We start from the raw sequence: 12,199 nt of genomic DNA on the forward strand, positions 1-12,199 counted from the left end.
AAAGTATATTAGAATTAGATAATTCATTTGTAGGCAATGTGTACAATTGCATATTAGAAAAATAAGTGATTTGAGGGATATCCTTCTAGGTAAACTATGCACAGTGGCCACTGACCAATGGGTGTAATGATTTTTAAGGTGAGGTTTTATGTTCTCCCACTTGTTTTCATTTTGAATACAATTATTTATTCTCCAGACATTGATTAAAAATAGAACTCAAAATCAGGTTGTGAAAGATAAGCCTTAACCACTGTACTTTCTTGCTATACGCATTTCCTATGAAATACACCTGAATCCAAGGCATTACGTTTACCATACATTGGGTGCTATGTACTATGTGTAATTTTTAAGCCCTTATTTCCAAAAATATGGCATCAACATAGAGAGTAGCATGCTGTATTAGTGGTTCATCAGAACCTCTAAGTACATTAAAAACAAGTATAAAGTGTATGCCCCCTTAATTTGCATTTTCACATTACTAGATAGAATCCTTATAATTTAGAAACGCACACAACTGAAATTTACTGGCTTTGATTCAAGTATTTTAACATTTCACATTGTTTTATTGAAGACTAAGAAAAAATTCAGACTTTGGGATCTTGACCAAGACAAATTATATATGGAAGAATCAGTGCTTGTCAGGATGATACTGAAAGAGCATATTGATCTGTCAAAAACAACAATTACAATCAAAATTATATTAACAAGTAAACCCTGCATTTTTTGGTCTGTTTTGCCCCCCAAATGAGGATTACTTTCAATCATAAATGGGAAAGTGTCCCCAGACAAATTATTCATTAATATTTGGAAATTGTTTTTAAAAAGTTTATGATGCAAATATTTCAGAATATCAATAATAAATGTTTTATTTGTTCATGAGAATCTATGTACTGCTTCTATGAACAGAGAACATCTTCAAGGTCTCATGCCTTCTTTGGAGAGCCCCTTGCTCTGTCTTTGATAAACATTGTCTCTTGAAAGAAAAAAAAAAAAAAAGCTGAGGCAATTGACCTTATATCCTCAGGCTTTGGAATTGGATATTTTTCTTAGCCATACCTTCTTTATTACCCATCTGAGGTACATTTACCTTAACAATAACCACAAAACAATCCCATATATTTCTCCATGGAATTTCAGTGTACCAAGAAAACTTTCAGTTTTTGCTATAGATTGATATACAGTATCCAGATATTTCTGAGGCTCAGTGAGATAGACTTAATAGCCATTAATCTTTTAAAGGGTTGTGTTGAAATGATTGGCAAGTTGACGAGTAAAGTCTGGGTTAGAAAGGCTGGATAACAGGGTATTCAATTTGGAAGGGAAATCAAAGATGAATTATCCACTAGATCATCCACCTTATTTGACAGAGAAGGTCATGAAGTTTCTCTTATGTATAGATAAGTTAGAAGCTTTCACAAAGACAACTTTCAATATAAAGATTTTCTAATTCATTTTCAACAATAAGAGGTTGTTTCTTATCACACAGTTCTTTCATAGGCAACAATACACGTGCAATCAATACAGGTATTCATGACAAACATCAAAGTACTAGAAGCAGCTCTCTATTTCATCAAGATGGTATCTGGGCACCCTGCTGTTTTTGCTGGGGTGCCTAAGATTGACACTTGGTACTCCCTCCTTGCCCCCACACATGCTCTGTCCTTACTAGAGTTCAGTGGGCACCAGAAGTCAAAGACAGCTGTGTAGGCATCGTGAGGAGAAATTATGGTTAATTTTGTTTAAACAAAAAAATACATGAGACCATTAGACACTGTAGAGAGAGCAATCACTTACACCTGTCATTTAATTTTCATTTTTTCATTTCTGAGAGAATCTAGCAGAGATTTTTATTCTAAAGTCTTGTGAATTTTCCAACCCAGGGGTATTTTTGCTTGTATAAGAAAGAGAAGGAAATGAAAAATGCCTGTGTGATCAAAATATTGCCAAGTTGTCTGATTGCCTCATAGAATGCCAATGAAATCAAAGCATTTAGCAATCAGTTTGCCAAATTAAGGAAGAGATAAAGCTACCAAAGTAATTAAGCACTCTAATATACAGATATGTGTTGTGTGTGTGGTCACAGTAGGAAACACATTATTAAGAGAATCATGTAGATCTTAAGGAAAGAATTTCTTCCTTTACCCTCAGTATTTCTTTAAAAGGGAAAGAAAGAAATGGAAGAGATAAAGCTTGTTTAAAGGCTTCATTTTCCAGGGCATATTGAGATGCATTTAAAATTGAGAACAGCCCAGAAACCTTGTGCTGATCTTGCCTGAATTTCTGGAGATGAGAGTACAAACACAGTGTAGACGTGCTATTCATTGAAAACACTGTACTGAATTTATACAATTGAATAATAATAAAAAAGTATTCTTTATATATAAAATGTTTCCCAGATACCAAAAGATCAAATAAAAATCCCACCCCTCCTGCTGTGTTCCTAGGTATACTACATTCTCGTTGAGAAATATTTCATAGCACTTATCTCAGGTTTACAGGGCTGGAATCAAAGGGATCACTACCCCCACCACGCACACATACACTTAGGGAGTAATGGTTTCCTTATAGCACCATATGGCAGGATAGCTGTTGAATGATGGCTGCATACATCAAACACATCCTGGTGGAGACCTGGTTACTGGAAGCCTTACCCATGCTTGCCAGTGCCTGTCAAGTTGTAGCTGCCATTCATTCCAGAAGCCAATGGGCATTTTGAAGACTTGCCCTTCCGTTCTCTTTTTGGTAGGTCTGATGTGTTGTCATGATCAAAACAGATTAATTTTGAATTTCTATATAGGCAGCACTCTTCAGAAACCCTTGCTATTGCTACTTAACCTAATGTATATCATTGGAGATGTGGTAAATTGACAAGCATTTAGTCTTTAACCTATAGCAAGGTAGATATTGGATCAGAGTGTGAAATATGGAATATTTAGTGTTCATGGAAAATTATAAATTTTTCTTCCCAATTATCTAACATCATTTCTAGTATTTCTTATTAGCACAAAATTGGTCATATTTTGAACAACAGCATTCTACAATAGTCACTGGCAATTTAGAGAAATAGAAGCTTTATAAAAAAAAAAAAAGACATCAGAAAATGGTTCAAAGTAAAAAATGGTGACAATCACCAGTTATGAATATACAGCCTATTTAATTACAAACTTCCAAATATCTATTCACATAATAAAGGCAAGGAAAATGAAGCAAAAATCAAGTCTCTTGTAGAAATAAGCACTTCTCTGTAGGCACATGAGCTTGAAGCGACAAAGTACTCATGGCTCCAAGTATATGCCATGTTAGATTAACTTTCAAAGTCTGATGTTATCACTACTTGTCAACTGATGCTCAAAGATGTGCATATCTAGACGTGGACACTTTGCACAGGAGCTTCATATTCCCAAAGGAGACAAATGAGAACCAGAAGTAATCATTAATATCCGTGGTTTTATGGAAGATTTGTCTAGACTATTCTAGGCAGTTACTATACTTCTAAACTTTACATCATACTGCCAGTGGACTATCTGATACTCATGCTCCTTAGAATGCACAAGGAAGTGGGTTATGTTATAATCACAGAGTATATGGTTCTACTTCATTTTGTAAAATAAGATATTAGAACAAGACTTGAGTCTTACTGACAATATTAATTTTTTCCCAATGTAAATAATAATTTCATTGAGTCATAGAGTACATACCTACCCTACTGATTAGGTGAATTCTGAATTGATCCTTTGGATAAGCAACAGAGAATGTTTCAGAAGAATAAAACAAAAACCAAGAACAAGGTTAATGTCTTCAGACTTGTGAGGCCTTCCAGTCCATTTGATAACTGTGTTAAATTTCAACATAATAACATATTGGATATTCTATAAACCTATAAGGTCTCTTCCTAAAATTTTCCAAAGTATTTTTAAATGACAACGTCAGTGATCTAGACTTTAAAAATTTTTGATTTTTAAAAATTCTGACATTACCTCTATTTTCAAAACAACAAAACTTTAATGGGACAACTAATAAAAGACACATAACCTTTCGTTAAAGTGTGTTTCTACCAAAGTGTTTTCAACATTTGAGACCTTGACTTTCTGCTAAGCAGTTTTGATTTAAAAAAAAAAAAAGTGTTATTTTGCCTAGATGGCTTTATGTCTGTTATTAACGAATGTTCACAAAGAGCAATTTGCAATGTATTTTCAACAGAAACAATTTAACCTGAAACACGAATTGTATATTTTCACTAATCAATTCACAGGTAGTTACATCTGCCTTTCCATGGAATGTGATTTATCCAAAGAAATTTTAACCCAGGTTTTCCCAAACTGCAGTAAAAGAAATCTTTTATATACTTTCAAATACTGTGCCTTTTTATTTAAAACAGTGTAAACATAACAACTCAACACCACCAATAATTGGAAAAAGACTGGATATGTGAACACTAATTTCTTTGAATGCCCCATGAAAGTAAGGGAAAATAAAACAGACAAATCTTCAGGAGAGGTTTCAGTTCACCTTAGCAGTGGTAAAAATATTGCTTTATTCCAAATAAACATACAACACAATTTCCTGTTCTTTTGGGGGCTTTTTGTGAACTGAATAGTCTGGGCTTTGTAATTTCAGCGATTTATTCTTTCCATATTAACCACTGAAGCCAATGAGTTGGTCCACACATAGTAGACTTGCTATGAAATCAATAGCAATGAGGATGAAGAGAACAAAAATGGTAGCTGTCAATTGGATAATTGGCTTGTGTAAATAATTGAGGTATGATTCAAAATAAACACACATCCTCCATTAATCACTTTGTGATACTGATATTCTCAATAAGCCAATAGTTGCTCCTTTCAAAAGTATTCACATCAGAAAATGGTCTAGACATTGTCGAGAGTTTATAGGACCCCACCATGCAAGTGATCTTGATTTAAGAAATCACTAATTGAACTTTATATTTAATGAATAACTTTCAAGTGAATAGATCTAAGAGGGAAATTTTTTCTGAATATTAGATTCCCTGATGTTTTAGAACAAATTTTTAGCAAGCTTAATACACACACACACACACACACATGCACACACATACGCACGATGAACATGTGCACACAGCATATGTGCTGGAGGGAGCAAGCCCACACCTCACACGCTCACTCACACACACAAATGCTCTTTCAGAGCTTCTAAACAATCTCCAAGAAAAACATTTCTATTAGCATGATTTCAGTGACACGACATTGTGACTTTTTCTTTTTTTGTCTCTAATAATTTCATACCTCCCTCTGAGTGTTTTCAAATTTCAGGGGAGGATGGCACATGAGAGTAGCTAAGATTGCCCCAATTACTCCCTCCATCACCTGTCTTCCTTTCCATTTCAGTCTTTGTGCCATTCTTCAGCAAATCAAATACAAAACACTATGTGGCTTGATGTGACATAACCTGTGATGAGGGTGATCGGTGAATGGAAATTTAGGGGTTGTAACTGGCAAGCCAAATGGCAAGGGCCACCTGCTCATGGGCACATCCACCCTCAGGATACAGCTTGTCTCTTTGAAACCAGGTTAACTACCAGTGTTTTTTTTTTTTTTTTCCTTGAGGACACTGGCACTGTGGACTGAGGGTCTGAATTGCCCACATTTTCTAAAAGCCAAAGAGAATACTGTTAGGACTAACTGAAATTGGATTCAGAATTCTACCCAAAAGCTTTAGTGGTAAGCTTTATCCCTCCTGAAACATTTCTTTCCCTTTAAAAAAATATTTTGTTAAAAAACACTATGATATGAGGGCGATAGACTATTTGGTTTCTTCTAAGTAGATGCTCTTAAATTAATGCATATAAATAATTTGTATTTAATTTCCTCTCTTTCCTGTTGAGCAAAGCATAGAATGCACAGATTCCTACATTTCGAGTCACTTGGTCAATGTGGAGTCTCTTTGTGTTTCATTTCTTAAGACAAATTGTGCCTCGCGTTCTGATTTGGCCGTGGGACTCAGGGGGAGAAAGGCTGTGTTTTCGCTTGCACTATCCTCGGTCTCTACGCTGGCCAGTTCGTAGTCTTCTGACCGTCTGGCATCAGTCAGAATTCGGATTTGTTCCTGGACAGTCTCTAGTAATATTTTCACTTCTTGTTGTTCTGCTAAAAGACAATCGCTGACTGGAATACTCACGTTGACGATGTCAGCAGAATAAGAGTTTTTGCACCATTTGATGCTTTTGACTTCAGAAATCCCTGGCATTTGCATGCAGGTTTCTTCTAGACCCACTGAAGGGATGATGGGCACAGAACTGGCCCTTGTGGATGAATATCCCACCAGGTCCTTTTGATCCAAGCTATTAAAATAGGGGTTTGTTTCTCTTGAAGGCAGTTGCATATTTATTGATGCATTTTGTTGGGTTTTTAAACCATTGGATGAATACCTGAGAAAGAAACAAAGTATCACACATCCTGCTTTCTGCTATCTTTAGAGCAATAGTCAATCCACAAAGAACTTTTCACATGCACCACCTCACTGAACTCTCACAGCAACCCCAGAGACGGATAATATGCTCCCAGTTAAACAGAGAAGTAAACTGAAGCTCAGGTCGCTGAAGTGACTTGCCCAAGGTCACACAGAAAATAAGTGACAGACTGAGACTCAAACCCAGATCTTCTTACTTTAAGTCCAGGGGTCTTTCAACACACCACAGCTGTATAGGCAGGTGGGGTATAGTCTTCCTGACCTCTATCCTAGAATACAAAGTAAATGGGGATTGAGCAGGTAAGTGTGGCCTTTCCATAGTGACAAACAGGAAACCCATAATGGCATTACCCTACTCCATCAACTCGACCACCCTCTCAGCCCTGGCTTAGTCCAGTAGAGGTGTTGTGGCCACCCTAGTTGGAGGCAAGTGGGAAGCCCCACATCAAGCATAGGTATTGCGGTCCTCAGTTTTACTGCTTTACCATTGATTTTTAGGATATATGAATCCAGTTAACAGCATACTACCTTTAAGAACTACCTCGCTAGCCCCTTGTTGAGTCTGAAGTTGGGAAGAGGAGCACACAATTTTTCTGCCTGCCTAGGGATCAGTATGAGGTGGCTTCACAGGGGCTCCTACCAGTTGAGCAGCTTTCTTTGTGTAGTTTCTAGAATTAGGTAATTCAATGGTGCGTGGCGACAACTTGTCAAGAATGCCAGCATGCCATTCCAAGTGATTTGAATATGCCAGAATGTGACTAGGTTCACGCCTGGTGATTTTTTTCCCTCCTCTGAGCTCCCCAATGCCAGAAAGAAGGATAGGTATATCACAGATTTATTTTTAAAAATATGTGGTTTGGGAACTTTAACAGATTTTATTCTGTTTCTTAGTGGTTTGTCTTGAACATGAGACATGTTTAGTTATATTTTAGTGTTATTCTCCTTATTACACATTTCATATCTTTGTCTTACATTGTTGTATAAACATGATTTTATTTACACAAGTAAAGAATAATTGCAAGGGAGCATGTTGCATCTAAATAGATGTCCTTTTTGTAAAGTCACAATGGGAGCAATTTCAAGGTATGCCTTTCTGCCAAATTCTAAGCAAAGGTACAGAACAGATTTAGGTCTTTGTAGTCCAAACTTTTCCTTCTGTGCATTGAATAGAGTTGGCAATCACCAAGTCTTGATCTAACACAAGACTACTGGAACAAATCTTCAAGTAAATACTCCCTCCATATCCCAGCTAATATCCATTTTCAAGTATAATAACAATAGCTAACACTTGCATGGGGTCACTTTCCTCATTAATTGAAAAAAGGTTGTTTGCTTATCAATTACAGAATAAGAATAATAAAATCAAACTATCCTAAAAGATACTCAAATGAATTGTCCCCAATTCTATCATTAGTAAGATTTAGTAAGAGACAGCAGAAAGAATTAGTCTTATTCTGATTGTTACTATCAAAGCTAGAAACTTTTGCCAAATGGACATCCTGAGGTAACTCAGAATACCTTTATTTATTTATTTGGATTATAGAATCTTTACTCAAAAAAACTGCATAGCTGTGTATAAGGAACTTCTCTGGAAGATCCTACTACTTTCTCTTCAGTGTAATATGATTAAAAATCAGTCTGAAGGTTCTGCTCCATGAATTTCAAGAGTAAGGGGACAAATCTCAGACTCTTATAGTTTGTCCTTGGAACCAACCTATTATCATATGACTATATAGATAATCTGCCTATCAGACTCACTAATGAAACAGAGCCAAGAAGTATAACTAAAAAAACTGTTCTCTACATCAAAATCAGCAGGGTATATCAGCAGTTTGGAATCTAGTAAGTTGACAGTGATAGCTGCAAATTCCTATGCATAGATATAAACACTATCTGTAAAAGCACCAAAATAATATTGTAGGTGATGTTTTAAACAAGTAAACGATGTGGCACATTTTAGTACAAAGGCAATTAAAACCACACATGAAGCATTCTCCTAATATACCTGAGACCTGAAGGAAGGACTCAGATGAGAAAGAGGAAATGCAGTTTACCACTATGTGATTTCCCAAATTAGCTATTGGACATATGCCTGGCAATAACTGAAGCCTAAAACGTTACCAGAACATGAACATGGGCTTTAAAGAATGAGAACTCTCCAAGATGTAATTTAATTTTGGATTAGACAGGATTTCATGTCCCAATGCCATTACATGTACTGAATCTCAGACAAATGGTAGTCTCGTTTTATTTTTCCGCATCAACTAAAACAGGAGGGGGCTGGGAATGTGGATCAGTGATAAAGCATGAACTTGGTCTATACCAGGCCTTTGGTTCAAACTTTAGCATAAAAAAAAAGTAATAGTAATTTGAGGAACCATGTTGGAGCAGGGGGTGCAGTACTCTGAGTGTCCTAGCAGAAGTTGAAGTGAGAGCTTAATTTCTAGAAGTGGTCCTGACTTACAAGATAATCAAGTTCTATATTATCTTGAGTTGAGAGTCAACCTTTTTCTGGCTTGGTTCATGAGCCTGTTGTTCATCGACTGCTACAACAGTTTACACTATCCTTCCTCTCATTCCTCCATAAAGAAACCACAGATGCATTTTGTCTGTAAATATTATTCAAAGCATCCTTCTGAAGAAGAAAAATTCCAACAATTAATTGTTTGGTTCCCAGTAATTCAGGGGTCAGGCCAAGGGATCTGCTTGACTAGGTGACTTTAAGACCCAGTTCTAGGGTAGTATGACATTTTAGAATGGATTGACTAAATTGAAGAAATCTACTCTTTCCCTGGAACCATACAATTAGGTATTCTATTAACATATCAGCCATGAATGTGGCTTTCTTTACATCCCTTTCCTGGTTTAGTCAGACCAGAATTCAATCTAGGCTCATTCACAAGGGACTATGGATGCCACCCGGAGCTAGCCATTTAAACTCTACTTATCCTTACAGTGTTCATTTATAAAATTCCTAAGGTATAACTGAAATGTATCAAGTTGCTAGCTGGCTGTAGAATGAGCACCATATATGTTGGATCCCACCTACTTTTAGGATATGAATCTGACTTGTGATTCTATTTCTTCTTTCCTATGGACTATGAGCTTATGATTGAGTTGCTTGGCATAACCCAGTTCAAAGCTCTATGAGCCATGGGTGCCACAGATGAGGTTTTCAATCAGAAAAAAAGAGGCCTCAATCATCTCTTCTTAACCTCCACTCTTGCTCCCTGATACACTAAAATAGGTGCTGGGTTCAAGTTGGACTAAAGTTCTTGCCAAGAAGCCACACACTGGGAAGCTAACTAGCAGACAGTGACCACATGGTTGCTAAACAAGCAGCAGATGTTTGAGGGCTCTTGCAAATTTATTCACATATCCTGCCCTCTATCCCTGGCTCAGGCCAGATTTGAAGAGGGCCTTTAGCTGTGAAATTCTATTACCAATCCCATTTCTAGTCTAGAGGGACAGTCAGTCCCCTGGGAGTAGAAAATAGCTGTTTTTAAGAACTGAGAATGAGATTGCTCCCTGAGATTCATTGTGCTGAGCACACAGTGACTTATACTTAGAGCCACCATTTATCAACATCGGGTGCAGATCACACACAGGAAAAATACACATGGCCAGACAGCTGGAAAGAATATTCCCAACCAACGGAGACTGAACCAAAACAAAATCACCACTGTGAGTCTCCCAAGAGGTAAAAGGCACAGCACTGCCTGAACGTGCAGTGGGAATGTCTGAGCTCTGGAAGTTACGCAAACATATGGTCCGGGCCTGGCATAGTCTCAGAGCATCCTCATACCTGGACCATGTGGAGTGAAAGACTGTATGGTCTGGGTTTCCTATCCACTCCCCAAAATCTGTGAAGTTGATTTTTTTCCCCTTATTCATTTACATTCTAACATTCACTCTAAATGGGGAAAAATTGTAAGAGTGTGTGTTTACACACACATATACTTCAGAAAGACATAATGCTTCATAAATACTTTAATAAATCACTAATTATCTGCTATAATAATGCTAAATGCAAGCCCCTGTTTCAGAGAGAAGGCCAAGAGAAATGTGTACTACTTCTTGTCTTGCATTATACATTTTGGACAACTAGACTGTTATGTTGAACTTGCAACTGTCACCCTAAATCTGTACCAAATGCATTTTACAGTCCGTTTGGAATTGCTTCAAAATTACAAAATGTAGCCACAGGCTATTTGTGTCCTATCTTTTAGTCTTCTTAAAGAAATATATTGCAGAACTTTGTCATACAGGGCACCACTGTATCTATCGCATACCCAGAAGGAAAAAGAAAGCTAAGGCTGTGTGCTGGACCTCCCACCTGATTTGATCTTTAGCTTAAACTCCCTGGCCTAGCTCATTCAAGATGAACAATTTAGAACCTGACTTTGAGTGAGGGAACTGAGGCCTGTAATTTCTGGAGTAATTTCTGATTCCATTGCTCTTGAAATCAATGATAACATTATGACAATGACAATAAGCACCGGTACTACTTCTGTGATAACTGTGTGTCAGGTATAAGTTAGTTATACACATTTTAAAACAAAATCTTACAAGCCCCAGGGGGCTTAAGTTCAAATGAAACTCAAGCTCAGATGATAAAAAATTTCTCAAGTTCACATAAGCAGTGAGGGACAAGGGTATGATTTGAATTCTAGTCAGTTTAAATAAGGGCTGCCATGTTTGGTTGAATGGTTGATGCCAACTAGTATGTGATGGCTAAAATTCACTCCACTCACTATGCCTTGAGCCCCTTGAGGGTCTGTGTCCACCAGAGAAAGGGGAGCCTTTGGCACTGTAAGGAGCAGCAGCCATGATGTCGCAAAGCCCATCCTTCCATCCCTGTACCATGAATAATTAAGAGATATGAGTTTCATAGTTGTGCTGTGACTTTGAACTTGTTCACATTGACCTAAATTCTCCATTTAAGAATGCCAGATGAAAGATTTTACATATTTTATCTATTACATTCATATATTTTATACATATTTATGTTTTTATGTAATATAGGTTATTGCTTAGGAAATAAGCATTTTTTTCCAAATTACTGATGGATACATTATTCCTCCTAAGAAATCTTATTTTTATCAAACACAAATTTTCAGTTGTTTTAGAAACTATGACATATTGCCTAGATCGCTACACTTATTTTTTAACATTTCCTTATACCTATTTTCCATCATACCTATTCTTTTAAATTGGTTCAACCTTGTGAAACAAAGACAAACGTAAGTATAAATAGCCAGTTAATGAAGAAATCAGTAACATGTAGCTCAAAGCTATCGCGCTCATGACATCTTCCCTAAATTCCATTGCTTTTAAGACGTACCCTTGGCAAGGTATTGTATCCTGGTCTGGGATCCTTGATTCTTCGAGTTGCTGATATGCTGGTCCCACGATTCCACCCAGCCTACTTCTGGGTGAGGGGGGTGTCCTCCTGAAGGCATTCCTATGGAGCATCCCACTCCTTTGCCCTGGACTACAGCAAGAGGAGAGACTCCTGAAGGATTGAAAGAGGGAAAAGAAACCAACAAACCAAAGAGATCATAGCGATAACCTCCAGGCAACTTCTCAAACATTGTATTTGTACCCTGGTTTCTCAAAGTTCTAGGCCATAAGCCATCCATGACTATAGAAATGTGCTTGGTTGAGATCAGGAGTTACTCAAAGACAAGTTCCTTTCTTTCTGACTTCCCAGTTTAGAGGCCTACTGACTGAAATAAGAGGTGGGCTTAAA

General features: G+C 37.1%; 1 protein-coding gene across 4 annotated transcripts in view; it reads right to left on the reverse strand.

Moving 5' to 3' along the window:
- Window positions 1-5,898: 5,898 nt before the first annotated feature.
- Nrg3 (neuregulin 3) overlaps window positions 5,899-12,199 on the reverse strand; it is a 1,036,772-nt gene continuing 1,030,471 nt past the window's right edge. For 3 of the 4 annotated variants that reach the window (XM_027939985.3, XM_034637010.2, XM_027939983.3), the window contains 2 exons: window positions 11,792-11,962; window positions 5,899-6,406 (listed from right to left, as the gene is read on the reverse strand). In XM_027939985.3, the coding sequence (XP_027795786.2) occupies window positions 5,899-6,406; window positions 11,792-11,962 (679 nt within the window). Of the gene's footprint in view, window positions 6,407-6,644; window positions 6,717-11,791; window positions 11,963-12,199 lie in introns of all 4 variants that reach the window. The other variant, XM_027939979.3, reaches the window with a different exon arrangement.

Source organism: Marmota flaviventris, chromosome 4, assembly GCF_047511675.1.
Source record: "Marmota flaviventris isolate mMarFla1 chromosome 4, mMarFla1.hap1, whole genome shotgun sequence".
Lineage (NCBI taxonomy): Eukaryota > Metazoa > Chordata > Mammalia > Rodentia > Sciuridae > Marmota > Marmota flaviventris.